The sequence below is a fragment of the Fusarium redolens genome, assembly GCF_020744475.1.
Source record: "Fusarium redolens strain MPI-CAGE-AT-0023 chromosome Unknown BKA55scaffold_9, whole genome shotgun sequence".
NCBI lineage: Eukaryota > Fungi > Ascomycota > Sordariomycetes > Hypocreales > Nectriaceae > Fusarium > Fusarium redolens.
The window spans coordinates 990542-1017713 of record NW_025763672.1 but is presented as its reverse complement, the minus strand read 5'-3'; the positions used below and the strand labels follow the sequence as shown (position 1 = coordinate 1017713).

The 27172-nt window shown below is 48.5% G+C and overlaps 10 protein-coding genes across 10 annotated transcripts; 3 read left to right on the top strand and 7 right to left on the bottom strand.

Moving 5' to 3' along the window:
- Window positions 1–641: 641 nt before the first annotated feature.
- On the top strand, window positions 642–2925 carry BKA55DRAFT_570149 (squalene epoxidase-domain-containing protein). Its single transcript, XM_046192981.1, has one exon. It carries the CDS (start codon window positions 1093–1095, stop codon window positions 2587–2589), a length of 1497 nt encoding a protein of 498 aa, XP_046048637.1. The 5' UTR covers window positions 642–1092; the 3' UTR covers window positions 2590–2925.
- On the bottom strand, window positions 2926–4642 carry BKA55DRAFT_570148 (nucleotide-diphospho-sugar transferase). The gene is made up of 3 exons (XM_046192980.1): window positions 4307–4642; window positions 3531–4247; window positions 2926–3481 (listed from the first exon to the last, which is right to left on the bottom strand). Exons 1-3 carry the CDS (start codon window positions 4421–4423, stop codon window positions 3080–3082), a joined length of 1236 nt encoding a protein of 411 aa, XP_046048636.1. The 5' UTR covers window positions 4424–4642; the 3' UTR covers window positions 2926–3079.
- Window positions 4643–5720: 1078 nt separating this feature from the next.
- On the bottom strand, window positions 5721–6269 carry BKA55DRAFT_540260 (uncharacterized protein; the record flags this gene model as incomplete). Its single annotated transcript, XM_046190239.1, has 1 exon — window positions 5721–6269. The coding sequence occupies one exon, from the start codon at window positions 6267–6269 to the stop codon at window positions 5721–5723; it is 549 nt and encodes a 182-aa protein (XP_046048635.1).
- A 1559-nt stretch (window positions 6270–7828) lies between these two features.
- On the bottom strand, window positions 7829–8212 carry BKA55DRAFT_387961 (uncharacterized protein). The gene is made up of 2 exons (XM_046185994.1): window positions 8053–8212; window positions 7829–7978 (listed from the first exon to the last, which is right to left on the bottom strand). Exons 1-2 carry the CDS (start codon window positions 8162–8164, stop codon window positions 7935–7937), a joined length of 156 nt encoding a protein of 51 aa, XP_046048634.1. The 5' UTR covers window positions 8165–8212; the 3' UTR covers window positions 7829–7934.
- Window positions 8213–11311: 3099 nt separating this feature from the next.
- On the top strand, window positions 11312–14179 carry BKA55DRAFT_690951 (component of IIS longevity pathway SMK-1-domain-containing protein; the record flags this gene model as incomplete). Its single annotated transcript, XM_046199589.1, has 6 exons — window positions 11312–11428; window positions 11511–11634; window positions 11681–11765; window positions 11821–11873; window positions 11928–13247; window positions 13296–14179. The coding sequence occupies 6 exons, from the start codon at window positions 11312–11314 to the stop codon at window positions 14177–14179; spliced, it is 2583 nt and encodes an 860-aa protein (XP_046048633.1).
- Window positions 14180–14802: 623 nt separating this feature from the next.
- BKA55DRAFT_676427 (P-loop containing nucleoside triphosphate hydrolase protein) lies at window positions 14803–17490 on the bottom strand. Its single transcript, XM_046198095.1, has 3 exons — window positions 16842–17490; window positions 15742–16781; window positions 14803–15684 (listed from the first exon to the last, which is right to left on the bottom strand). The coding sequence occupies exons 1-3, from the start codon at window positions 17317–17319 to the stop codon at window positions 14944–14946; spliced, it is 2259 nt and encodes a 752-aa protein (XP_046048632.1). The 5' UTR covers window positions 17320–17490; the 3' UTR covers window positions 14803–14943.
- A 622-nt stretch (window positions 17491–18112) lies between these two features.
- BKA55DRAFT_387877 (L-Aspartase-like protein) lies at window positions 18113–19837 on the bottom strand. The gene is made up of 2 exons (XM_046185993.1): window positions 19260–19837; window positions 18113–19211 (listed from the first exon to the last, which is right to left on the bottom strand). Exons 1-2 carry the CDS (start codon window positions 19676–19678, stop codon window positions 18281–18283), a joined length of 1350 nt encoding a protein of 449 aa, XP_046048631.1. The 5' UTR covers window positions 19679–19837; the 3' UTR covers window positions 18113–18280.
- A 349-nt stretch (window positions 19838–20186) lies between these two features.
- Window positions 20187–21394, top strand: BKA55DRAFT_676425 (uncharacterized protein). Its single transcript, XM_046198094.1, has 2 exons — window positions 20187–20609; window positions 20663–21394. Exons 1-2 carry the CDS (start codon window positions 20276–20278, stop codon window positions 21349–21351), a joined length of 1023 nt encoding a protein of 340 aa, XP_046048630.1. The 5' UTR covers window positions 20187–20275; the 3' UTR covers window positions 21352–21394.
- Window positions 21395–21965: 571 nt separating this feature from the next.
- BKA55DRAFT_690947 (ras family-domain-containing protein) lies at window positions 21966–22953 on the bottom strand (the record flags this gene model as incomplete). The annotated part of the gene is made up of 3 exons (XM_046199588.1): window positions 21966–22279; window positions 22451–22718; window positions 22924–22953. 3 exons carry the CDS (start codon window positions 22951–22953, stop codon window positions 21966–21968), a joined length of 612 nt encoding a protein of 203 aa, XP_046048629.1.
- Window positions 22954–24095: 1142 nt separating this feature from the next.
- BKA55DRAFT_594696 (glycosyl hydrolase family 61-domain-containing protein) lies at window positions 24096–25821 on the bottom strand (the record flags this gene model as incomplete). The annotated part of the gene is made up of 3 exons (XM_046195702.1): window positions 24096–24153; window positions 24314–25586; window positions 25644–25821. The coding sequence occupies 3 exons, from the start codon at window positions 25819–25821 to the stop codon at window positions 24096–24098; spliced, it is 1509 nt and encodes a 502-aa protein (XP_046048628.1).
- Window positions 25822–27172: the final 1351 nt, after the last annotated feature.

The following is a 27172-nucleotide window of genomic DNA, read 5'->3' as shown; positions in this document are numbered from 1 at the left end:
GGTCATCAACCAGAAAATGATTGGCCACTAGCCGCTAAACAGACGCAGGAACATCAAATAAGCATCGACCCCAAAGAAGAAACCCTGAGTCGCGTTCCGAATACGTATTTTTCTCTTTCTCTTTCGAGAACCTGAACGAAGTAATACCGGACTCGGCAGAAGAGAAATTGGTTCGAACCACGTACGATCTGAATCTCTATGAGACGACGTCTTTCACATGCGAAAAGTTCCGGAACCTGGCGGTGTCCTTTTCGTACATCGAACCATGCCCGCAAGATTTCGCCTTCGTTGGTTGGCTGCGCTTTTAGCGGTCAGGGCGTCTACGGGTCTTGGTGGCGCGATTGCTGTGAAGAAGGAAGACCACAGCGTTGCGGGGTGAAGTGTTCCAGGGACCTTACAGTGGGTTATTCCCCTGGAACTACGATAATGACAGCCCTAGAGAGAAAGCCAGGATCGCCCCATGCTAGCCAAGGGTCCATTCTCTGTTTTTTCGTTTCTTTGAATTTGGGCCCCTGACATGACATTCAGTGACGGTTTATAGGCTGATTTGTTGATATCCTGGAGGATGAATGCCACGAGAATGAGAGGAAAAGGGTCCCTATAAACGGCGCATATCCGGTCAATTGTGATCAGACGAGAGGAATTGTCGCCTTTGAAAGTGTCTGTGGTGTTTAAATCAGTTCAATCGCCCAGAATTCCATCTCAATTGATCTAATTGTGTTTTCTCACCTCTAACTTTTTTTTATACACTCGCCCCCAAAAATCAAGAGCGTCATTGTCACAGGATCTGTGGCCCCCGAAAACCGATTCACCTTTATAAAAGATAAGATTCAACTATTTGTTGGCTTACACCTGAGCATCTGCGAGAATATTGTGTCATCTCACATAAAAGCATTGCCCTGTGTAGCTGCTTTTACTACTCTTTGACCACTTTCCACCCCCTAATTCCCAGGGCCAATCCATCCAATTTCTCGCCGCCCCCCGATCCGCGATTAATAGACCCCCACTCCCCATCGAAAGTCTTGTTAGACAATTCCTCAACTACCGCGACTCGACTTCCTTTCACTTCTACAGCAGCCAACAATTTCAACCATGGCTTCAGTACTCACATCGACAGAGTCGCAGACTCGCCGTCGCGAACAATACCACGAGGCCGATGTCGTTGTTGTAGGAGCTGGTGTATTTGGCTGCACTATCGCCTACGCTCTCGCAAACCAAGGCCGCTCCGTTCTCCTTCTCGAGCGATGGCTATCGGAGCCCGATCGCATCGTTGGCGAACTTCTCCAGCCTGGCGGTGTCGCATCACTACAGAAAATCGGCCTCGGTCACTGCCTCGAGGGTATCGACGCCATGCCTTGCTACGGATACACTGTCTTCTACCACGGCGAGAAGGTCCTCGTTCCTTACCCCGGTCTCGACGATAACGGCAATGTCACACATGCTTGGGGAGGTCACAGCACAGCGGATAAGAGACCATCTGGATGTAGTTTCCACCACGGTCGCTTTATCACTAAGCTACGAGAGTCATGCATAAACCATAAGAATATCACTGTTGTGGAGACAGAAGTTGTCAAGACGCTGCGCGGAGAGGTGTCGGATCAGATTCTCGGTGTTGAGAGTCGCACAAAGAACAAGGAGACCGGTGTTAAGGAGAAGGATTACTACTTTGGACAGTTGACCATTATCGCTGATGGTTACGATTCGAAGTGGCGCCAGGAGGTTCTCAAGACCAAGCCCAAGGTCTGCTCAAAGTTCTACGCTCTAGAGCTCATCGATTGCGATCTTCCTGAACCTGGCCACGGTCATGTCATCATTGGCAATGCCTTCCCTATCCTTCTCTACCAGATCGGCACTCACGAGACTCGCGCTTTGATTGATGTGCCTCAAGGTATCCCCGAAGCTTCGCCTGAGAATGGCGGTGTTCGTGGATACATCCGCAACTACGTCCTTCCTGCACTCCCTACTAGCATCCGACCGTCAGCTGAGAAGGCTCTTGAGGATGGCAAGATCCCTCGAAGCATGCCCAACAGCTGGCTTCCTCCTACGAAACAGCGCGCCAACGGAGCCATTCTCCTTGGCGACGCTATGAACATGCGACACCCTCTTACTGGTGGTGGTATGACTGTCGCATTCAACGATGTTGTTATCCTTGCTGAGGAGCTACACCCTAGCAAGGTATCTGATCTCGCTGACAATAAGGCCATCAACAACGCGCTTGACCAGCTTTACTGGAAGCGCAAGCCTTTGACCGGTATCATCAACGTCCTCGCTCAGGCTCTGTACTCCCTGTTCGCAGCCAACGACCGCCAACTCCGTGCTCTCCAGTATGGATGCTTCAACTACTTCAAGCGCGGCTCAACTGACGGCCCTGTCGCTCTCCTGGCTGGTATGCTCCAGCGCCCCTTCATCCTCGCCTACCACTTCTTCTCCGTTGCATTCCTCGCCATCTGGCTCAACGCCTGCACCGTCATTGGCTGCGGTATCCTGGGCATCTTCAAGGCTCCTCTCGCTATCATTGATGCCGTCCTCATCCTCTGGAAGGCATGCATTGTGTTCCTTCCTATCATGTACCGAGAGACGTTCCAGTAAATCTGGGATTTGGAAAAAAGGAAAAAAAAGAGCATGATGTGTTTAAGTAGTGAGAGCTGCGGCGTTTATGGAGCTTTGGCTTGGGAATTTCACGTCGAGTTTAAAAATGAATCTATATTTCTTTCAGGAATGGGAGACATTAGAGCAGAGGGACGATTGTACATATGCCCTTTATGGGTGGTTATGAGACATTTGAGCATTTCGGAGTGTTGAGCGGGAGTGGGTTTTTGTTAGATATACACATAAGCATGCTTGATCCCCATACTACCTGTGGCGAGTAATTGGGAGATACAAGTAGATTTTCATATCAAGATTAATATTAATTGCAACTGAACTTTACTGTGCCTTGTGGGCCTATGCGAGTGAAAGTCGAACCATTCATGTTCATTTGCTACGATGAATTTGTTGATCTGTGTGTTTTATTCAACTAGAGGGATGATCACTGACTATTGAGCATTTACACTCATATCCTGATCTCTTAATCTCCATCCTATGTCAATCTTCTTCGATAGACACCAAACATCCAACTCGCTCTCAGCACCGCAAGGCCGATAGCCATCTTGATACTGTCCTGAATGACGTTGAGCTTGCTACCACCGACCTCGTGCCACTCAATAGGCACTTCAGCAACCTTGATGCCGGGACTGGTGCCAATAACACTGCCATCGTGGCCAAGAACTGGTGTCGCGGGTGCTGACTCTGCGAGCATAAGCATCTCGATATCGAAGATCCATCCCTCAGTGTGCATGTAGGGAATGATGTGTGGGAGGGATGCTCGTGAGAAGAGCTTAAAGCCGCACTGAGTATCGCGGATGCGCGATGTTGCAGGGGGTGTGAGGATCATGAGGACGAGATGGAAAGATCGCATGAGGAAGTTTCGTAGAGCCGAGCGCTGGTTGGGTTAGTTGATACTCTTGTTATAGACGTAATGATTAGTTTACCTTAACAACGGCTTCGCTGCCGACGAGATGGGCTCGACTTCCAATAGCAACGCCGCGGTGCGATCCATCAACAACCTCCTCGCATCCTTCAATGAGCTTACCAGCATCAGAGAAACGGGATGCACCATCAGCATCAGCGAATAGAACATATTCACCTCTCACATGTCGGAAACCATGAGTAGTCGCTCCGCCCTTGCCTCTGTTGCGAGCAAGTGAGACAACTCTAAGAATGTCATGGAGGCCGTTGTCTTGGGCAAACTTGAGCACAACGTCGACTGTCTTATCCTTGCTTCCATCATCGACAACCAAGATCTCATATCCGCCAAGATCCTCCTTAGGAGCGTTTCGCACATGTCTCTTAGTCGTGGGACTCGCTCCGCTAGGCCCAGCTTGTTTGGTTCGGCCAAAGTGTTCATCAAGATAAGTGACAGCCTCTTCGAGGGTCGGAATAACGCGATCTTCTTCGTTGTAGGCTGGGAAGACGATGCTCAGGCGCACTTCGGCGGGCTCGATGTTTCCAGCATCGGGAGTAGGGAATGCTTCATCGGGGCGGATGTGCTGCTCGCTAGCCTGTCGCTCAGCGAGCCAGCGGTCGTACCAGCAGGGGAGAGGTTGAGGTTGTGTGCGTCCGTCAGTAGGATGGCTGGTGATGTAGGTCTTTTCGGAGGCGTAGACGGGTCGAGGCTTTGGCGCGACAAGATGGAGGATGACATAGAGCTAGGAATGGTGAGCTTGCGATGCGCGGGGCCCCTAGAGGGGTTCAGTGCAGTGCATACCTCAAGAAGTGCCAGCGCAATACATGCGATAATCAAGACCAGAAGAATGTAAACTGGCGTAGCTTCAGCCCAAGCCCATAAAGGTCTGAGAAACTCCGCGGGCGGATTGATAGCCATGTTGGCGGAGGGGAGGGTTGTTTGATGCGACTCGCGACTGCGGAGATGCAGCGATGAAAAGGCGTAGGATTAGGGCTCGCTCATTTGAGATGTCAATTTATTTGGTGTAACGTACGCAAAGAGAGGAAAGAAGAGAAGAGAAAAGAAAAGAAAAGAAAAGAGGGAAACGCGCCCGTGGGCAAGGATGTTAGAGTATGAATGCGGTGCGCTGCTTGTGATTGTACAGCATTAGAAGGCCACGAAGCATGAATGAGGCGTTGAATCTTATCTATGATTACGTAGCTACAGGTGCCGAATGGTGCTATAATGAAGATGGTAGGGATCGGCAGGGACCAAGTGGTGAAATGACCAGTAGGAAACTGCCGAGGCTAATATTTTTAGAACAATTGAAGACAGTTATAACTCAACCACGTTTGATCATTTATTCCATTATACCTTAATGGATGCATATCTCAAGAAGTACATGAGACTTTAGATTATGTTTTACAACACCAGATTATCTGACGAAACTAACATGAGATAAAAATATACAACCTCCCTTACTACCTCTACCTGGGGAGTGTAAGCTTTTGCGACTTAGAAGATCAATTGGAGACCGAGTCAACTGGAATAATCGCATTTGATCATTTAGGTAATAAAATCACAACCCCTGTAGCAGTGGCCTTCATGTCATTCACAAGGATCATGATCGATGGAAAACAGAATGTGAGCGTGAATCGTTGTCTTAGTTTCATTTCAGTTGGTCCCAGCCAACGAAGAATGACCTGATGCCATTGCAGCCAAAAGCCAAACGCTAAAAAAGTATGTACAGTAAAGGAAGAACCCGAAAGGTTCTAGAAGAAAAGTCTAATCGCTATTGTACACGAAGTAAAGGGCTTAGCTCAGTTCAGATTCCTGCTCTGAACCAAGTCTAAAGAGAGTGTGGCGTACTTTTTTTCTTTTAGTATAAGATTTCTGCCAAGATGTGTCAAACTCGACATCGGAATGCCCGAGAGGGACCCCATATTGGATCCAATGCTTGCTTTTCCCCCACAAGACGACCCCTGTAGTTTCTTGGTCTCGCCTTGTCTTGTTGGGTTGGTCGCTTTTGCATTCTTTCAAAACTTTGAGTGCCGTGTCCTGCTCGATCTCAATGGAGAGCTTGGTGGACGGATCGGTGCAAGTTGATGGACCTTGTTGGGCCGAAGCGTGGTTGATAGCAGGGAGTCAGTCCCTTGCTGATTTTTTTTTAGTTTGTAGCTTTTGATTGTGTCTGAGAAATCACCCTCCAGGGGCAGAAGTCTCTTCAAGTTCAAGCTTAAATCATGACGCCAGTCTGGAAACGCTCAGAGAGCCGATCCCGGGGGTCAGGGGATACAGTGTAGGCCAAGCCATACTGAGGACCTCGGACAACTTCCTTGCCCTTGAGAGAAATGGGATGATGGAAAGTTGGCGCAGGAGAGTACTCATAGATGTGCGCAGGCTCAAAGTGATGCACTGGAGAGTGACTTCTAGGGCTGATGTCTCCATCGTAGTCAGTCTCGCTGGTTTGATAGGTAGTGCTGCAGCTGCCACTGGTGAAGGGAGACGCCGTTGATGAGCCGGGGAAGTTCATCTGGATGTGGTGATTGTCGTGCATAGCATCAGCAACGGCTTTTGCCGTTCGCTTTCGGTTCTCAGCGCGAACCTTGGAGCGGTCGTGATGACGGGCACCAGCTGGACCGACGTTGACTGAATCGCATGCTGCGTGTGTGGGAACATGACGATATCTTTGTGCGGGTTTTGTTGCCTTGGGTTGTTCTACTTCCTTGGCCTTGGCTGTCTCCTTGTGATCGCGAGCACGCTTGATGGAACTGAGGATAGACATGATTGTTAGTGGATATATAAGTTGAAGAGATGCTGATGTGATATGATATGAAGTATATATAAGTGGATGCGTTAGTGTTGTATTGCATTGGTTTGTTGAAATGGTCTGAGGAAAAAAGAGTCGTTTTTTCAACGGGCGAAGAGGTCTAGATATAACAAGTAAGAGACTGAGGATAGTAATCACTGGGTGATGCGCTGGAGACTGGCGTCAAAGTTGAGCGGGCATCAGCGTCGAGAAGAACCTGACGGCCCGCAACGGCGTTGCAATAGCCGACCTTTTACTGAGTTCGAGACCCCCAAGACGTACAAGTCAAGCTGAGGGTCTAAAGGGCGTTGAAGTGAAGCGCCACAGACGCACCAACCCCTGCGGATCCGTGAAACAGATCCAACCCTTCTCAGCCAGTGTTTGCTCATGAGGCGTTACGTTGAAACAACTATGAGGCAATCCAGGGGCTATAGAATGGAATGGAGGAACTATCTATGCTGAGCGTTGAGCCACATGTTGCAGATCTTTCTTTTTCAACATGAATCAGAGCATGATTTTTACTCTCCTCATGTTGAAAAACATTATTATTTTGTGAATTCTAACTTTTGACGCTGAGGGAGCTGGTATTGCGAGGGTGGCCTCAGTATGTCATCGTCCAGGTCCAGGTCTGCCCATGTCTTAGACGACATGTTACTTTCCGCCTCGCGTGTAAAGCCGTAACTTCCAGACACCACGTGTTGATGAAGACGGACAGAATCATCGATTGAGATGTCATCAATCGTCGATTGCAATGTCACTCGTCGAGAATCAACATGTCACCAGTCGAAAAGCTACATATCTAAAATCGACGATTGAGATGTCACCAGTCGAGGTTTAAAATGCGACCACTCCCAAAAAACAATGTCACCAACCGTTCGATTGACAGCTTCTACGACCATCGAACTGTATATCGAGGCATAATTAACCCTGTCCCTGTCCCTATCCTTGTCCCTGCACTATCGGCAGCCATACGCCATCCGTGTATTTTTGCGGCACCGCGTTGCAACGGGGCATCGACCTCGGTCTCGCCCCTTCGGTATAACTAATACGTGAAGAATATTCCAAGAAGCTGTTTGTTAGCTCAGCCAGCCTTTTTCTGAGCAAACACTCTGAGTGGCTCGTTGCCGAGTCTTCCAGACCGTGTGTTTAAAACGCCACCAAGGCTGGGGTGTACCGAGAGCCTGGCGGTGCAAAGACAGCTGAGTAAACCGTGTCAGATCATTCACTTTTGGTGTTTGTACACCTGCCAAGACTAAATTTCTATCGCTTCTCGGGGTTTCTGTCACCGCCGATGCCGGGTGCAGCTGTTGAGTGTAAGAGCTGTGGAGAATACCGAGAGGGCTTCGCTCACTCGGTGACCCGAAGAAGCCGCTGATCCAAAAGCTGATGGAGTCTTTAGGGCCTGATTCAGTGACAGTGCTTACATCCATTTCTATTTCTGCGTCTGTGGAGGTAAGGGCTTATCCGTTGTTGCGCTATCGTAATCAGGTCTTTACCATACGAGATGCCGTCGTGTTAAAAGACCACTTACACGTCATATCGAAACAGTTTTCCATCTCAAACGCCTCATCTACGTCAATTACACAAAAAAAACAGTGGCAAAAGAGACCCTCCAACGGTCTTGTGCCTCTGTACTTAAGATTATTGACCAAAATAGGACGATACGGCTCCTCTACAGCCTAGATCTACACAGAATCCATATCGTGGCGTCAGTCATTGCACCCGAAGTGTTTCGGCCTCACTGATTGTGTGAACTTACCGGCATCTCGGATCGATTCTGTGGCTTTTGAGCCCCTGGCTAAAACATGTAGACGCCTCTTTCGCCTTACTGTTGACTCGCAATTGTGTATTGCAGCTTGGCGTATCATCATTGTGCTTTTATTGTGAAGCAGTAGTCGTAAACAGGTTCCATTGTCGTGCATAAGCCCAGAGGGAACGTGCTGTGTGTCTGCAGGTTTGACAGTCCAGGACCCCCTGTCCTTGGCTGTCAGAGCAGATCTGCACCAGGGATGTACCCCAGGCCAAGCCACCACGCCACCAACGCGACTCTTCAACGGATTCTTCTTGGTTGATCTTTTGGTTTAGGAGCTTGAGCTTCGTAGCTTTAAAAATATAGCGGTAAGCATCGGATCAAAGTGGTACTGCAAATGGGTCAACTCATAGAAAAGATACAAAGGATCAACAGAGACAAGATGGACCATGATGATCCCCCACTATTTGTCAGTCCTAAGAACTCACCCAAACTCGATTAGGTGGTCGTCTCACGCTAGAAGCTTTAGAAGCCAGACCAGGCTTCTCAGAAGAGCTTAGTACTTCAGCCTTTTGGCCCTGCCAAGGTCAGATCAGATCTAACCTCCCCCATTTCCATTCCACGCTGCGTGAGGATGTGGTTAGATCCAGGAGAACCAACAAAACTTGGCTTGTTTCGCTATTGCGAAACCCGCTGGCGGTGAGGCCGACTTGACTGAGAAAACTGCTTGAGCTGTTTCGTTGATGACTCAGGAATTTGCGTCTTGGCTTACATCAAAGCTCTTGTTCAACGGGAACGCCTTTGGTTGATGTTTCATTGTAGAAACCGCCGAGAGATGAAACAACGTTGGTTGACAATACATTGTACAGTGGTGTGTCTTGTGAATAGAATAAGTTTCTCTTCTGTATAGACCTTCTCTTCTCAGGTAAGCCTCGTTCTCTCAGCCTTCGCTGCTTTCGCGCTCGCTTTTCTTCCCCTCATTATATCGCAACACCTTCAACTCTACAGATTCAATAGTCTATCTACAACTTTTACTTTCCTGAATGATCTTGGCAAGGCGTTGACCGTTACGGGAAAGGATGATTTTTAATTAGCTCGTTATGGTCATGAGGCGACCGTTACTGCTGCTTCGTGGATAAATGCTGATGCCTCTTTGGGTAGAGAAAGAGAACCAACACAGCTGACCACAACGTCCACGTTGCTCAACAGCCTCTTTTTTCTATATCGGGAACACTACAAGCCTCGATTGGATTACTATTGAGCACTAGACTATAAACTATCAACGTCTGGAAGCCCTCAAGAGCTAGTAAGTAGCTCGATGGCGCAGTCAGAAGGCTATCATGCCATCGCATTTCTATCCGGTGCTGGTGCTCGATGCCGATAGAGCTCGGTGTCATGGCTCTGGCAGTCAAGTAATAGCTCTCTTGATAAAGACACCCGAGTAGATAAGGGCGTCTAGCGCCTCAGTGACATACGATAAGAATGCTGAGCATGTCACGCAATCGATGGTGAGCTCTTTCGATTGAGTTCAATAGCTTTTCAGATGTCATCAGCGCATAACCTCAGAATCGACAAGATCGTGATCCTTTCCCCCCCAGGGATACTGCTCTTTTGTGTGCTGGTGTCGATATAGCTGCCTCATTCCTCCCTTTATTTACTATCACACAATGCCCTTGAAGCTATTTTATGCTCCCTGAAGTCACGATGCGGGGAAATAAACCTTGCCCACCGAAATAATGACAGCTTAAACACTTAAACCGACTTGGCCCTACAAGTTCCTGCCGTAGGAGTAGCGTCATGATTTAACTCAAAAGTTGAGTTTAATTGTCCCTGTCGATCACATATCGCAGTCAAGATTGATTAAAGTTAAGAGATGGGAGAATTATGTAAAGTAGAAGAATATTGGAAAAACCTCTACTGATAATTGGTTGACAGATGGAACAAACATGTGATTCGATGGAAGCTTCCTTTGCCTGGTGCAAGCACAAGCACGCAAAGACTGAGCCAACTGCATGTCCAGTTTGATTGAAGGAAGGATCCAGGCATATCCGGCCAAACTCCATATTCTGTCTATCGGCAACGTGCATTACAATGGCTGCCTTCACGCGCGTCTCACGTAAATTCCACGCTTGTAACAAAGAATCAACGTCGCTCAACACAAACAAACAATCGAATTGTCAACATATGACGATGGGCCGCTGCATGATGACACCAAACGATGCAGACTACCTTATCTGCATAAGGACCGAACTTGAGAGCCATTGCCCTGGTAATAAACAAGCCTTGCCTTACTGCCTAGCAACGATTGCCACTCAACTGATCTTTTTGTTGATGTTTTCTCATATATTTAGTCGTGGTTGCATCATTGCCTGCATTACGACACTCTACAATGTCTTGACAGGTTCAGGGGTCTTTTGTCTCTGGTTGCGCCATTGATAAGAAACTGGAGAAACAAGCTTTGATTGGACGAGAACCACATGTTTCCTTTTTTCACTTCTCCAGACCCGCGTCATTTTTTCAAAGTGGCAATACCATATACGGCATCTGATTGGACGATAGGCTCTTTTTTTCACCAGCCTCACTGTGGCTGAGACGACATTGGTAAGGCAGGCCCCCCTCCCCTCGCCCCCCCGAAGAGGATCCCAAGGCCTAAACCCAACACCATCTGGCAGCCTGGTCACGCGCATTGCCCACCTCAATCCGCATTTCTCGACAGCCTCAAACGGTTCCTTGATATATATCGGTCCCTTATCGTTAAAACCGAACCAAATCAATTCTTGGCTCCGGATCTCGCCTGCCGCATACCGAGTTCACGGTTCTGTACGGCTCTGTCTGCCTGTCGCCGAAGTTGCTTTCCGCTTCCGCTTGTCGCGCCTTCCTTTTCCCGCGGTCGTCGCTCCCTCTTTCCCGCCGATTGCTTCCGTGGCGTGTCGCCAACGCACACCGATCCGCCGATTTTCACCCGCGCCTTACCTCAATAGATTCTCATTGCATGGCGCATTGAAGGACCTTCGCTCGCTTTTTATTGTATCATTTTTTTTATTTTTTTTTTGATATCGGCGCCAGCTGCGCATCTCGCATAATCAGGATATCCTGACGTTCCACCGTCGCGCACCGTCTGCGCGCACCGTAAGGAATCGTGGCGGCGCTTACGATTCTGAGTCCCAACGAACCATCGGAGCTGTCCTTGCAACAGCATCTCGAACTTGCCCCGGATTTGGTTGCGTATACGAACCTCACTGTCGAGGGAGAGCCCGAGTCTTTGATGATGGCACAGCCCGTGCCTCATCAGCCCACCGATAAGAAGCGCGTCAAGGTCTACGAACTCCGCAACAATGACTGGTTCGATCGAGGCACCGGCTTCTGCAGCGCGAGCTTTGAGACTGTATGTTGTTGATGTCCCTATAATTCTGCATTTTGTATGCACTTTTGCGCCCGGGATTAGTTGCTGACTGTAGCGCTTGCAGCTTGAGGATGGTCGCAAAGAACCGCGCGTCATCGTTGAATCAGAGGATCATCCCGACCGTCTTCTACTAGAAACAAAAATTCAAAAAGAAGATGGATTCCAGAAACAGCAAGGCATGTCACCATGTCCGAGATGCGCATCAAGACGTCATGTGTCTAACCTGACTCACAGATACACTGATTGTATGGCAAGAACCTAGTAGTGGAGTGGACATGGCACTCAGTTTTCAGGAAGCCGAGGGGTGCGCCATGATATGGTCCGTACTGTCAATTAGCAACATACAACTTGTATACTAACACCCAACCCAATAGGCGTTTTGTGAGCAATGTTCAACAGACATTCCACAATCATCTGCCCGGAGCCGGTATGCAAGACCACCCATTAGCTAACGACTACGATACTGATGACCAATGCCTAGATGATGGCCTCTCCGACGATCTTCCTATCGACGCTCCGCCAGCTATCAACTTGCCCAACGCCGAACTTGGAAATCTCGGAGATATCGAACAGACTATGCGGATGATGAGCACAACGGCAAATGGCCGTGATGCTCTCGCCAAGGCAATTATGGCTGAGGACTTCATCGGCAAAATTGTCCCCCTGGTTGAGATGGCCGAGGATCTGGAGAGTCTTCAGGACCTGCACCGACTTTGCAACATCATGAAAACAGTTATTCTTCTCAACGACACCTCAATTATAGAGCATGCGGTGTCGGACGAATGTGTTTTGGGTGTTGTCGGCGCTCTGGAATACGACCCTGACTTTCCTAGTCACAAGGCTAATCATCGACACTGGCTGGGCAATCAGGGTCGATATAAAGAAGTTGTACCTATCGAGGAGGAACAAATCCGCAGGAAGATTCACCAGACATACCGTCTACAGTACTTAAAGGATGTTGTCCTGGCTAGGATACTCGACGATCCTACTTTTTCGGTCCTCAATTCTCTTATCTTTTTCAACCAAGTCGATATTGTTCAACACCTGCAAGCGAATGCCGCTTTTCTTAATGAGTTATTCGGCATCTTCAGACCCACGAACAGCGACCAGAAGAGAAAGAAAGAAGCGGTGCTCTTCATCCAGCAATGTTGTACTATTGCCAAGAATATCCAACCACCGGCGCGTCAGACATTATACAACAACTTTATCGCTCATGGACTTCTATCTGTCATCCACTTCGGGCTTAGACATCACGATGTGGGAGTTAGAGTTGGGGCAACAGATATCCTGATCTCTATCATCGATCACGATCCCCAAATGATTCGCCAGACTCTGTACCGTCAACTGCACGAGAACCAGACCCTTTTGACTGACTCTTTGATTGATCTTCTGCTGGTGGAAGTTGATCTTGGTGTCAAGTCTCAAATCTCAGAAGCACTCAGGGTCTTATTGGACCCTGGTCCTCAACAAATGCAAAATAACGAGAACCTTGCAAAGGCTAATGGCGAGTTTATGGGAAGACAGAGACCTCAAGTCGCCCTTGACCCTCAGCAAGAGACTTTCCTCAATAAATTCTACGACAAATCAGCTCCAAGGCTATTCAAGCCCCTCATGGACTTGGAGAAGCGGACGGACATGAACTTTACTGTACAGCAGGCATCAATGTTTACGTATCTCATTGAGATTCAAACATTCTTTATTCGGTGTCACTATTTACGCGTCAAGTTACATGTCATGTCTCACGATATTGTTAAGCGCATTGCTCAGCTTCTCGCATGCCCTGAGAAATTTTTGAGATTAGGTATGAAACATTGACCCGATGTTTGTTGACTTTGCTAACTTTCTATAGTCGCTATTCGTTTCTTCCGATCATTGATCGGAATGCAAGATGAATTCTACATCAAGCATCTTATGGAGAAGCAGGTCTTAGGACCAATTCTTGAAGTTCTTATCGAGACCATGCCCCGAGACAACCTCTTGGGCTCAGCATCACTGGAATTCTTCGAGTTTATCAAGAAAGAAAATATCAAAGACCTGATCAAACATCTCGTGGTCAACTATAGAGAACAGCTCAATGCGCTGAGCTACATGTCGACATTTCGGGAGATTCTTCTTAGATATGATCAAACTCAGGGTTACACGTCTAATGTCGACTATTTCCTGGAAGCCGAAGATGAGATGGGTAGGAGACCCATAGCGAACACAAGGATGGCCGAGCAAATCACTGTTGAACAAGAGCAAGAGGAATACTGGGCAACATCTGATCCTGAAGATGATGACGATCAGTCAAGTAAAGAGGGAGAAAGGACGCCATCTACCAATGGTTCGATCACCTCGAAGCTACTAGTCGACTACGCATCTGATGAAGAGACTGACGAAAATGCCGATCCTGAAGCAACACCAGAAGCGGACAGCCAACACAGCGACGTTGCATCGGACACTGTGCACTCGCCTATTGACTCGAGCCTTGGAGGAGGTATCCCACCACCTGAGCGACTTTCAGAGAAGCGTCGACGCGAAGAGGAGGAAGATGAGGATGAGATGAGCAAGATGATGCAAAACAAGCGACGCAGCAGCAGCGGTTCTGTCACAGCGATCTCAGGCAACTCTCGCGGCCCGCAAAGACGCAAAAGCTTCAATGTCAACTCACCCACCGGAGGCAAGAAGATCGCCATCAGTCTCTCTACCGGCTTAAAAACAGGCAGCGGCCCAGGTTCCAACGAGGAGTCATAAATTCTCCTCACTGCTTTAGGCGATGGCGTACCGGTTATTGGTCTATTTTTGGTTTATCATGAAAGGGGAGTGCAGACTTGAGGTCTCACTCCCGCACAAGTACATTTAGCAAGTACGGCTTGCTGGTTAACGGAATGGTCAGGTGGTGAGAAGCGGCGTTGATGTTTGAAATATCTTTGTGGCATTCGTCACTATATCCTTAGTATCATATGCTTTGCTGCACCCAAGCACCCTTTGACTAGACGTGTTTGGGTTGCTTGCATTGCTTGGTCTGGTCTAATGGGGCTCTATCTGGACCGAGATTCTGCCCCCTTACTTGGGCGATAGAGTCGTCGAGAAGCGACGGCATGTGGTGTGTGGAGGGAATTAGGGCTTGCAGGTTGAGATTGGCAGGATTGTAAAAAGGGGGAGCTTTTGAAAGCGGCCTGCTAGCTGAGCAGTAGCCGTAGTGCATAGGGGTGATTTGTTGAGTTGTCGAGCTGTATCATAAACTTTATGGCTTCAATGGCCCTTGTGAGACGAGCAAGGAGCTGAGTCGGGTTCAGTGACGATAGTTGGTGCTGATCCTAGGCCATTCGTAACGATGAAATGAAAAAGACCCGTCTAGATGAAGAATAAATATTCGTCTAAAATTTGCCCAGTTATTATCACCTGGTCTAAGCTCGTAATATCCATATCTAAACTTCAAGAAGTTTCATTGTATCCTCTAAATCAACACAAGTTTAGTCTAACCATGGGCTGATTTTTATAATCTCATCTAAACTTTACACCTTTTTGAACTGCCTTGACCACTTATCATACCCCTCAATCATCTGCTTTGTGATATTCCGTGGTGTTTTTTCAAGGGTAGCTGTTAAATCGGACATAGTCACTTCGAGCTTGTTGGTTTTATCATCGTCATAGCGTTCCTGCACAAGCATGCAGGTCTGATCGCAAATGGACTTGATCTCGGCTCCGGAATAACCTTCAGCGAGTCGAGCAAGATCTGCGATATTGACATCTGATGCCAGAGGTAGACCTCGGAGATGTACGTTGAAAATGGCTTCTCGTGCGGCTCCATCAGGAGGGCCGACGTACAGGACTTGGTCGAACCGGCCTGGCCGCATTAACGCCGGGTCCATGGCCTCGGGTCGATTGGTAGCTGCGAGGATAAGCACCCCTGAGAGAGCCTCGAAACCGTCCATTTCAGTGAGAAGGGTTGTGAGCATATTGACAGAGCCACTGCTACGGGTAGCGGAGCCACTGCCTGAGCGCTGCCCCCCAATAGAGTCGATCTCGTCAAAGAAAATGATAGATGGGGAAGCATTGCGAGCACGTTCGAAAAGGGTACGCACAGCTCGCTCAGACTCGCCAACGTACATGTTAAGAAGCTCGGCACCTTTGACGGCAAAGAAGTTGAAGCCTGACTCTGTCGCGGCGGCTTGAGCTGAGAGAGTTTTCGAGCAACCAGGAGGCCCATATAGCAGAAGGCCCTTGGGAGGAGGACGAAGAGAGTGTTCCGGATTCTAAATCACGGTTAATATCTTGTGGGTAGACTTTGATGGACAATTGCCGTATCGCACCTTTGTATACTTGATCATTCGATTGAGTGCCTTTTTCAGTACATCTTGACCGCCAACATCCTGCCAATGAATAGTAGGAGGGTTGAGATTGATATCGCGCATAGCTGTGGGCCGAACTGCCTTTCTCGCTCGTTCCAGGTCAGACTTTTCCAAGAACCGCTCCTCGCCAGGATCGACACCTGCCTTAAGCAGCTGGGTTTTGCGGCCACGGACGGCGGTTTGGATCAAAATGCTGAGATCCTTAGGGCTGTATGCGTGTGTCATTTGTGCCAGTTCAAGGAGAAGTGCTTGTTTGTCGCCTTTGATCGGTGGGTCAAGGTACTCGAGTATCTCTTGACGCTCATGGGTTCTAGGAATAGGTAGAGGAGTGTGTTCCAGAAATCGAGTGGATGATCGCAATTCCTCGGGGATATCAGTATAGAAGTCGGAGCAGGTCGCGATCACCACGACCTGAGTGTAAGCGTTTTTCGACTGTGAGATTTCGGCTAAAGCATCCAGTTCTTCGCCTATTGTTTCGATAACAGTGTCACGATTTGAGCGATCCTTGCTGATTAGAGACTCGAAATTATCCATCAATACGATGCTCGGTTGCTGACTCTGGGCAAGCTTGAAGGTTTCCCTGATACTCGCGATCTTGTCCGAGGGCTTAATCCAGTGCACTCTGCCCCATTTCGTTGCAGCGATGCGTTTCAAAATGAAAGTCTTGCCAGTGCCTGAGCCACCGTGGATAACAAAAGCAGCCGACATTTTATCTCCTTTGACATTGCAAGGCTGGGTGATGAGAAGTAGGAATTCATTCAGTGTGTTGATCTGCTTTGACATTCCAGGGACACCAGTCACAACCAAATCGCCACGGTCCTGGGCGTTCAAGTCTGTGATGGTTGAATTGACATCAGTGATGATTATGGCTGTCGAGCGATGGTTGAATTTTGCAACGCTATTGGTCTGCGAGTTTACGGAAACGACCTCGAAGTTTCGGCGTGCCTTGCAAGTGTGTATTGCTTCCACAACCATACCAGGGAAGATGAGATCAGCACGATCTTGGGGAAATGGCAGTTAGCATGTTGGGTAGTGAATTGTATAACGATAGTTAAGCTTACCAAAGGCAGCTGCAAGTGAATTCTCCCAGGAGAAAGGATACTTTGGGTCTTTGTCTAATCTTTCCATCCTGTCAAACTCGGTGGCTGTTTTGTCTGTTTTTTCAGTCACATCCTGCACAACCACTTCTTCTGCCTCTGGTGTTGTGCCTGCAACTGTGATCCGAACAGCATCACCGATCCTGAAACCTGTAGCTTCTTGGAATGCCCTAGTCATCATAACGACATTTGGGCTGAGGTTCTTCTCTGGGAGGATCCATAGCGAGGCTTCTCGCTGCAGTTCTTCTTGGGGAACATCTTCCCTGTTGGCGGCAGATTCTAACCGTGTGACAACGCAGTGCTTTCCATTTTCTAGATTTCCGTTTAACGATAGCAGAGTATCTTTGCTGACATAGATACGAGCGGCACCGAGAAGGCTCGACTTTTCGAGGCTTGTATTGGCCAAAGGCCTAACCTTTGCGTCGACACTTTTCGCAAGCATGACAAAGGAAAATAAAAGAAAGGGTCGATGTGATGTGATGTGATTAGATTAGAATGAAGACGGCGAGAGAGTAGCCGCCTTAAAGTGCTTCCTCTGAGTGTGGTTGATGAAGGAAGGAATGGATGTTACTTGGGCTGCTGCTGTGTTAGTGCGCAAGAAAATACTCTCCACTCACAAATCTGCAAGTGCGACTGAAGGCTCTTTCCAAGTTAAGGGCCCGATTTATAGAGCAGGAGCAGGTCTACTAATCTGTCTCCACTCTCAACGACATATATCAATGTGACACATTAAAAAAGCATTCTCTTTTCTACTTTAGGCATCATTTAAGCTACTCAAATCAGATTATCATCAGATCCATTTGATAAGTCATCGTATTGAACTGTCCAGCAACCACAACCTTATATTTACAGCAAAGTGGGGTGGAAAGAGTCATCACAACTCTCCAGATAGGATGCAAATGCTCACTTAGCCTTCTGAGTCCCAAATTCGCAAGCCATAGATCAGATAATGCTCTTCTATTTGCGTGAGTATTTTTCACGTCAATGCGTGAGTGATTGAGCAACTCGTGTGACGCCTTGGCGCGGAGACACAGCAGCGGGATAGGGTCTCTATCTTTTCTGTTCATTATACGTGACGTGCAAACCGAGGGTTCCTACACAAGTGCCCTCAGTTCCTTTAAGCCAATTGTGAAAGTGGGGGCGGTGTATCGCACGGCCAATCTACACTGGCCAGATTGAAGCCGTGGCATCTAATTAAGACCAATGTAGAGGAACATCGAATGACTTGCGAGCTCTATGGAAGAGTGATGCATTGTCTACCTCTGGCCTAGGATGCTAGCCCTGGAGTCTAAGGGCGTGGCCGAGTGGTCTCTAGCTCAGCCGCAAAGACCACGAATCTGTCGTCCGTAGCCCTGCCGTTTTCGACAATCTATCAAGTTCCAAAGAAACTGCCCTTTGAGTCTTTAAGCAAGCATAGCCTTAAGGACCTTAACCTGCTCCAGGACACGTGCCCGACTAGTACCACCCTTGGATGCTCTCATCTCGACACTTCTCTCGTAGTCAAACGCTTGCGAAACATCCTCCCTAAACCGGCTATCAATAGCCTGTAGTTGCTCCAGTGAGAGCTCGTTCATCGGGATACCTAGCTCCTCGCTCTTGGCGACACATCGCCCAGAGATATGGTGCGTCTCACGGAAGGGCACACCCTTGCGGACAAGGTAGTCAGCAAGATCAGTAGCCAGCATGAAGGGGTCCAGCGCGGCCATCATCTTGTCCGGCCTGATCTTCAGGGTGCTCAGGATGCCCGTTGCGATCTGAAGGCTGTCGGAGACAGTCTTGACATGATCCAACATGGGTTCCCAACTCTCCTGCAAGTCCTTCTGATATGTGCTGGGTAGGCCCTTCTGGGCCATCATGAGGCCAGCCATATGGCCAAATGCTCGACCAGCTTTTCCTCGCAAAAGTTCGCAGCCATCTGGGTTCTTCTTGTTGGGCATTAAAGAACTTCCAGTGCTGTAAGCATCGGCAATAGAAATGAAGGCGAACTCTGAAGAGGAATACAGACAAAGATCCTCAGCCCACCGAGAAATATGTTGCATAAACATACTACCCCATTGCAAAAATTCGGTGACAAAATCTCGGTCACCGACAGCATTCATGGAGTTCCATAGAAGGCCTTCAAAGCCCAGCTCCTCAGCCATCATGTCGCGATCAATATTGAAGCCATTGCCGGCAAGAGCACCACAGCCAAGTGGGCTCCTATTCACGCGCTTCAAAGTCTCGCGCAGACGCTCCAGATCGCTCACAAAGTAAAAGCCATACGATAACAGGTGCTGCGACCACGTGACAGGCATAGCACGCTGGAGGTGGGTATATCCAGGCATGAGAATGCCGCTATTAAGGTCAGGAGGGTTACTAAATTTGGAGGATATTCAGACTTACACCTCGGCCTCAGCACGGGCGGCAATAACATCAAGGAAGGTAACCAGGTGGCTCTCAATGTCCCGGATCTGGTTGCGAAGCCACATACGCATGTCACAGACAACCTGCTCATTGCGACTGCGACCCGTGTGTAGTTTGCCACCAATTTCCTTGCCAATAATCTCACAGAGTCGGCGCTCATTGGCAGTGTGGATATCTTCATCATTGGGCATGATAACAAAGGTGCCAGCCTCCCACTCCTTCTGAACCTCCTTGAGGCCTCTCTCAATTTCAGTGAACTCGTCGTTGGTTATGATGCCAGACTTGGAGTTTGCGCGAGCAAACGCAATACTGCCGAGGATATCTTCCTTGAACAGGAGCTTGTCGTAGTCAATACTCGCATTGTACCTGAGCATGAGGGGATCGAGGCCGCCTGTCATTCTGAGGTCAGGCACATTGCAATTGAACTTCCATGAAGAACAAACCTGTGAAGCGACCGCCCCAAAGCATGTTTTCTGCAGGTGCGTTTCCAGATGCCATGATGTGCTGACTGCGTTTCTTGTCTGGCAGGGTTGGGTTCAACAAGGTAAGTTCAGAAGCATTGGTTGACTCCTGCTCCGATATCGTGGGTAATTTTTGCTTGATTACCTAAGGTGAGTGGAGCTCTGTGTGGGCGACTCTATCGGTGTAAGTAGGTATTTATTGAGGTAAATCCACGTCCAAGCATTGTCCAAAAGAGAATAGTATTATTAAAAATGCTTAGAATACTATACCGTATTCTGAAGTGTCATTTTTTCTCCAGTCATACTCCTCTAAACCTCTAAACTTAAGAATATTAGCATCATGAGTCTGACTCAACATTTTTATCAGTGTCCGTCCGATCATGAGGGAAAGCCCCGCTAAACCAATTCGGATCGGAACTCGGCCGAGTCCCGCAAAGCAGCATCACTCTCAATTGCTACTCTACTCCTAGATGCTCTCAAACCTTCACTTCCACCAACCTCAAATCTCATGTTTCCTCACAATCCACCGCCCGGATGATCCGCCAAAAATGGCTTCCCAATGCCAGGGCCATCTTTGCCGCCCAGAAAAGATCACTTTCTTCTCCTAGCACCAGGTTTCCCAACTTCGCCGAAAAGGATGAGAGCTGGGCAACATTGCAGGAGAAGCTCAATTCTTCTCTGTCCAATGTCGATGCGAAATCGAAGCCAGTGCCGGTGCCTGGCACTTCGTTGAAAGATGCAATGGCTCAGGATAATGGTTCTCGACATATGCTTATCATCGAGGGTCTGCCAACATCGCTTCGCGCCGCTGACTTCCATCGTCTTGCTCCAGGTACCCTCTCTGGCTGGGGCAACTTCATCACACATGGTACTTCAAATCCTCCATACAGGCATTGATTATTAAACTTACAAAACTGCCAGTCCATCAAGAACGTGACCCTTGGACTATGGAACCCCTGGGCACATACCACATAACCTTCCCCTCTAGCGCCGCCGTCTACATCTACCGCGATAGAGTCGAACGTCTCCTCCGCCTCGCCCAAGCAAAGATGAAAGACAAGACAGGTCTCTGGGCAACTAAAGTGAACCCCATTCTCGTCAATAAAAAAGTCAACCCCGCGGTCGAGGTCGAGCGCTTCACACTCCTTCCAGGGTCGTACGAATCCAAGCCTGAGACCAAGAACAAACGAGCCAGAAAGATGGCATGGCAGAAGGTCATGGACCGAATCGTTGAAAAGTCTTCCATAAAGGCTAGTCCTAGTGCAGTGCTGTTTGAGCTACCGCAGGCGAGTTTCTCAGCGTCAGAGCTCAAGGCGATCATCAAGCAGGATGGTATAGAAAGTGGACACAATTGGAAAATAGATGTGTTCAGTCTGAGGGAAACTATGGACTTTGAGAAGAAGGTCACCTCAGATACCGCTCGAGTACCTCTGACTCGAGGCAGTCCCGATTTTCGACATAAGCTCGATTCACGGTTTGTCCTTACCTGCGAGAGCCCTGAGGTTGCATGGCGATTCATTCGTAGTTGGAATCAGCGCATTCTTGAATATGATGGAGGAGATGAGGTTATTCAACGTAACCGTGTAAAAGCATCATACATTGAGACTTAGCGATTGTATTATATGATGACAAATAAATTCTAAGAGTCAAAGAGACTTGCTTCACAACCCATTGATTCTCTGATCTCTTTGTAATAAGACGTCAACGCTTTCACGAAGGAACTTTCTTTGTTTTCTTCTTGGCTCAGCATTTAATCGCAAGCAAAACGATCAAAGACTTCAACCACGACCGCTCATGCACATAACGAAAGCAATGTATATTAGACCCAGATCAAAAACCGAAACTCCAGACCGGATTTGCTCTCTAAGATGGGGTGGAAGGTTGATCGGGGGAACAACAAGACATGACCAAAACCTCTCGCAATGTCGTCACTCATCCTTTTGAACGTGACTGATATTTGCCACCCAGCTCAAACTAACAGCCATCCATTCCTCTCTTTCGGCTCCTTTCCTTCATTTCCTTTCTTCCATCCCTCGTGCCCGGAGAGAAGAGCACAGGTTCTCTTCCCATACTCTCATGGTGACTCTCTAACTCTCTCATCTCACGCTGACCCATACACAGCGTGTTCACCTCCCTCGAGTTTACAAAGTAATAAGCTTGAAAAAAATAAAAAACGACGGCAAACGGAGAATGACAGATAAACGGACTCCTTAGGGTATTCGGTTTAGCAGCACTTGCTGCCGCCACCTTCGCTCTTATCGCCGACGTTGACGCCGCTCGCTGAGGGTTGGTCGTTCTTGGAGTTGTCGATAAGTCGCTTCTTGATGTCTGCGGCTAGGCTGTAGAAGGCCTTGTCGATGTTAATGTTGCTCTTGGCGGAAACCTCGAGGAAGGGAATGCCCAGCTCGTCAGCGAGGGCTTGGCCTTGCTCGGTGGAAACAACTCGCTTCTCCTCCCAGTCGCACTTGTTGCCAATTAGAATCTTGTTGACACCCTCGGTAGCGTGTTGCTCGACGTTTTGGAACCAAGTTCGGATGTCTAGAAGAGCGTTAGTTAGTTGCGGTTGGTATAGGTGGCTCGAAAGCGCATTGCTTTGTTGGGCCAAGGGCGCTGGGAGACTATTTGGCTATCGGGTAGGAGAGGGGCAACACAACAACATATCGTGAAATGTGCATGTCGAGTCGTATCGTGAAGAATAGTGAGACGTACTGTTGAATGAGCGCTCGTCGGTGACGTCGTAGACAAGGAGAATGCCCATGGCACCACGGTAATAGGCGGTGGTGATGGTGCGGAAACGCTCCTGACCGGCGGTATCCCAGATCTGCAGCTTGACGCGCTTTCCATCGAGCTCAATAGTCCTGATCTTGAAGTCGATACCGATGGTGGTGATGAATGAAGGGGTGAAGGAGTCTTCGCTGAATCGCAGCAGACAGCACGACTTGCCGACGCCGGAGTCGCCTATCAGGAGCAGCTTAATCTACATGACGAAGAGGGTCAGCGAGAGTTCTTACGAGGCAGTCGCATGCAGTGAATAATAGCGATCACAGCGCGAGGCGAGTTGGGATATTCATATTCGTCGGGGTTGGCTCGAGACGACGTGAATCCAAGGGACGCAGGGGGCGGATTGGCGGGCGGTGGGGGTGAGGAACGGTAGTAGATTGGATTGGATTTGGATATCGTACCAGGAAATCATAGTTGCGATTACTCGACATGTTGACCAAGAGTGAGAGTAGCAGAAGAAGCTACTGTGTAGTAAAGCGACGATAGCGACGAGAATTCGGTGGTCGAGGATGCGGAGGAGGAGAAAGACAAGGCTAGAGCGTGGGTGATTGAGGTCTGATGGTCGCCGAGGGTTGAGGATGGAGATGGAGATGGAGTTGGAAATGGAAATGGGAACTGGGAGTGAAAGTGGAGGAGGGAATTGGATTGGTCTTGAACCGCGGGACTAATCCGTTTGCCTGTTCCTAGAAGGGCAGGCGAATGAGATCCCATTAAGGACTTCTACGGCACAGGCTTAGGCAGTGACGAACTAACTAACACTACGTGTTTACAGGGGCTTTCGCCTCCACGGCTCTACTAGTTTTAGGCTGTCGCAGCGCCAAAGGCTTCAGTTGCCAGCGGAGGTGTTTCAGCAGCGGACAACGTTTAAAAGAGCCTACGTGTCAGGCTGTAGGTAGTTTTTGTAAGTGAGGTGGTGATTTGGAATTCTCTCATGGTCATTTCCATTGTATTTTCTCGCTACTTGTCTGCCTATCTCATCTTACTCAAACTTGAAACAGGCAAGCGAATGTTCCTCCATCTAAAAGAGAATACATCCCAGCGCATAAACTGTGTTATGCATCCATCCGTAGATGGTTTCAATTATATATCCTGATATCCTTATACAGTACAATATGCATTCCGAGTAACACAGATGGCTACCTTGCATACCTAGAGATGGCCTTTCATCAACATCTGTAGCTGTGTTTAGCACTCAAACAGTGTCTACCCCTGAAAAATGAAAGATTGTGGCGTCTATCTTTGATACTCAAGGTTAACTTTTCTGCAAACTTGGGTTCCACAACGGCTTGTCCCCTCCAAATCTTGGGCGTTCACACTTTCCAACACCTTTTGCCCCTGGTTCACGACGTCATCTTAAGAGACATCGTCACGAGACACACTTACTTTATCAAGAGGTCAGCCACGCTCATTACGTCCAGCTTTGCCACATGAGCACAACTTTGTACGACTTGAGAGAAACCAAGTTGGAGGGTCGAACTCAATAATCATGTTAATGCGATCTAGAAAGTTGAGGCTCGTTGTGTTTCACGATCCTCCTCGGCCTACGCTCTCACTGTATCAATCACTAACTTAATCAATAAAGTGCATCATAAGAGTAATTCAATTGATTTCTCGTAGATGCTTCCAAAGACCTCGCTGAACATGATCAATCGGGTCAAGTGACCTTTCAACTGTTCAATCATTCATTCATCCAAAAGTACATAAAAAGAAGTGAAGAATCTCAAACCACAATCCCCATCATAACTTGTTATTTACTTCTTGCAAATGCCAAATGCATTCTGGCAACCACACTCACACTGCTTGGCCTTGCGACCACATTTGCCTCCGCGAGAGCAGCAGTTACCAAACTTGCTTCCCTCGCAAGTTTGACCAGTCTCACCACCGCAGCGGCCATCCTCAGAGACCTTGAGTCCAGAGCTTCCCTCTTGGGTAGGCTCGCTTGTCTGAACTGGCATGGGGTACTTGATAACAGGGGTGTCCTTGTACTTGGTGTTCTTCTCATACTTGTCCCACTTGCGAGTCGCTGTCTCTTGGGTAGCCTCAGTCTTCTCAGCAGACTTCGAAGCCTCAGTTGTAGCGGCGGCAGCCTGGGTAGTCTTCGATGGGGCAGGGTAGGTCTCCTTGCTAGCAGGCTTGTCGTTGGAGTTGGAGTTCTTGCCATCGGTGGCTAGATCACTACCCTCGAAGTCGCCATACGGAGCAGGAATAGGACCAGGAGCCTCAGCAAAGTACTCTTTGCCAGTGAAGTTGGGAGGGCCTTCAAAATCCTTGGCCTTGCAAGCGGCATTGATCTCCTTGCAGTAGTCATTCCAGGTATCACAACCCTTACCACCAGTAGGGGGAGCGTTGTCCCAGCAGTCACCAACAATATCCCAGCACTTCTTGGCCGAAGCCCAGCAGTTATCTTGTCCGGAGTACTTCGCAAGAGGCTTACCGCACCAGTTGGCGTTCTTGGCAAGGCAGTCCTTGGGGACAAGACCATCCTTCTGAGTCTCCTTGGTGCCAGTCTCCTTGGAGGTGGGGTTCCAAACCTCAGGGCCAGGAACAGGATATTCACCCTTGTCGCTGTAGATGTTGTAGGTGACACCGGGGTCCTTCTTGTCAACATAGCCAGGAATGCTGACTTCGTACTTCTCAGGAATCTCAAGAGGACCCTCAGGGCCGTTCTCGATGAAGATCTGGGCACAGCTGTGATAGAACTGAGGGTCACCTGAGGGAGCGTTGTGGAGGGCAAGGACCTCAGGGCGGACGAGGTAGTAGCCGGCAGGGAGACCAGTGGGAAGGTCAACTGAAAGAAGACCACCGTTGGATCGGAGAGTGTCGGTACACCACTTGTCCTCCTTGACGTTGTAGCCATCTTCCCAGACCTTGAACCAACCGTCGCCAGCAGCAGAGTCCGAGTTCATATCGTCGACCTTCTTCATGTAGACGGAGCAAGGGCCTTTGTGACCTTCGGCAATGGCACCCGGGTGGGCGTAGCTGGGGGATTCACGGAATTGGAAGGTCAGTTGAGCACCGCCAGGAGCCGGGCAGGTGAACTTGACTGGCTTGTCGCCATTTTCACCTGAATTCCTCATTAGTTACTATCTCTAAGTCAAGATTACTCAAAAGATCAACTTACCACAGGCCATGACACCTCCAGTGATGGGGTAGATGGGGCTGTTGGCCTTGGAGGCATCCTTTGGCTGACGAACACAGGTACCGTCGCCCTGGTTCTCACCATCGATGAAAAGAGTCGTGAAGAGGGTGTGGGCGTTTGCAGCAGTAGCGAGGCCGAGAACAGTAGCAAGAAGCTTCATGGTGGATAGTTCAAAAAGAAATCGTTTCGATAAACACAAAAGAAGGGGAGCAGAAGACCAGTTCTGCTATAATACCGCTAGGGTTGAAGTCGTTGATTGATGTCGTGAAAAGGGAGTGTATATGCTTCAAGAAGCAGTAAGGAATGTCGTTCAATCAATGAAGAAATGAATAAGTGAAAAGAAGAAAAAGGGTTGCAGTACAACTCGGAAACACCGTGAAGAAGAAGAAGAATGAAGGTGAAGAGAGGAAAGAAGAAGCATCACGAACTTGCGGTCATGCCTCATATATACTACAACTCCTCAGCTCACGATCAGGGATGGACATGGTAGGCATCTCAACCTCAGCTCGGGTCAGCCTGCAGATCAGATCCTCCAGACCTGGTCTATACAAGGATTATGGTGATGGCCAAGCTTGATGAGTTACACCAAAAATGCCCAACTTACCAGTTATTCGGTGCACAGGCGACAAACAGCGCCAGCATCTCAAACGGTGGCGTTTCTCCTAGCTTGACCCTTTCCATTTCCACAGTGTGATAGCTAGGGACGGATGATGCTGGATACCCATGTTTAGGCTCTCTGCATGTTTCCAGGTATAATCAAACGGACCACCAAACATAGAGGGCAAGGCCATGGTCATGATCCCTGTGGCGCATCATTTGGAGTCAATCACCGAGTGCCAAGATATTCAAGGTGAAACGTAGTGAGAAGGGCCTGGGCCTAGGTCTGCGGGTGCTTTGATGCGTGTAAGTAAGATTGAATGGTAGAAGTTGAATTGGATTGGGTGGAGGTTTAAGCTAAGTTTTGGTACCTGCGTCTAGGAAGCGCCCAGATCAACGGGCGTTTCCGTTGTGGATGTAACCTACCAACAAGTGCAAGTCAGAAGGGCACGGGCACTGCTTTCTACAGTTCTTACCTTTTATTACTATCCTTTTTATTCTTTAATGTTAATCATATGCTCATAGTTCCTATTAACCTTAATCATAAATATTCTGCTAGTCCATCATTATACATTAAATGGTATAGTTTCAACTCAAAACTCTGTAAACGCTGGCGGGAAACAAAAAGCAATTCCCAAGTTGGCTCAGAGAAACAAATGCAGGGGTTATCCATGATCATCAAAACTCATGACATTCACTGCAGTGACAGTCTGTTGCTCATGGTGCGACTCTTGAATCCAACCCCTCTCATCCTTTTGATCCCTTATTCGAGATTGTCTATCAGCTATGGGCGTGCTCATTCAATTCTAGGTTTTCATCCTTCGTGAATTCACAACCCTCAGGGGTAAGCTTCAGCCGCATATCGCTTGGGGAAACCTAGTGAGTTAATCGGTGTAGTTTAAATCATGAGATCG

Excerpts from the sequence above, each read along its gene's own strand:
- BKA55DRAFT_676427 (XM_046198095.1), bottom strand. The coding sequence starts at position 17,319 with ATGCTTGCGAAAAGTGTCGACGCAAAGGTTAGGCCTTTGGCCAATACA. Across the intron at positions 16,782-16,841 it reads TTCACTTGCAGCTGCCTTTG|ATCGTGCTGATCTCATCTTC; the intron begins GTAAGCTTAACT and ends CATTTCCCCAAG. Across the intron at positions 15,685-15,741 it reads GAATGATCAAGTATACAAAG|AATCCGGAACACTCTCTTCG; the intron begins GTGCGATACGGC and ends ACCGTGATTTAG.
- BKA55DRAFT_387961 (XM_046185994.1), bottom strand. The coding sequence starts at position 8,164 with ATGATGATACGCCAAGCTGCAATACACAATTGCGAGTCAACAGTAAGG. Across the intron at positions 7,979-8,052 it reads AGAATCGATCCGAGATGCCG|ATCTAGGCTGTAGAGGAGCC; the intron begins GTAAGTTCACAC and ends GATTCTGTGTAG.
- BKA55DRAFT_570148 (XM_046192980.1), bottom strand. The coding sequence starts at position 4,423 with ATGGCTATCAATCCGCCCGCGGAGTTTCTCAGACCTTTATGGGCTTGG. Across the intron at positions 4,248-4,306 it reads TTGCGCTGGCACTTCTTGAG|CTCTATGTCATCCTCCATCT; the intron begins GTATGCACTGCA and ends CACCATTCCTAG. Across the intron at positions 3,482-3,530 it reads GCAGCGAAGCCGTTGTTAAG|CGCTCGGCTCTACGAAACTT; the intron begins GTAAACTAATCA and ends TAACCCAACCAG.
- BKA55DRAFT_676425 (XM_046198094.1), top strand. The coding sequence starts at position 20,276 with ATGATCCGCCAAAAATGGCTTCCCAATGCCAGGGCCATCTTTGCCGCC. Across the intron at positions 20,610-20,662 it reads GGGCAACTTCATCACACATG|TCCATCAAGAACGTGACCCT; the intron begins GTACTTCAAATC and ends CAAAACTGCCAG.
- BKA55DRAFT_387877 (XM_046185993.1), bottom strand. The coding sequence starts at position 19,678 with ATGACAGGCGGCCTCGATCCCCTCATGCTCAGGTACAATGCGAGTATT. Across the intron at positions 19,212-19,259 it reads GCCCGTGCTGAGGCCGAGGT|CGGCATTCTCATGCCTGGAT; the intron begins GTAAGTCTGAAT and ends TGACCTTAATAG.
- BKA55DRAFT_570149 (XM_046192981.1), top strand. The coding sequence starts at position 1,093 with ATGGCTTCAGTACTCACATCGACAGAGTCGCAGACTCGCCGTCGCGAA.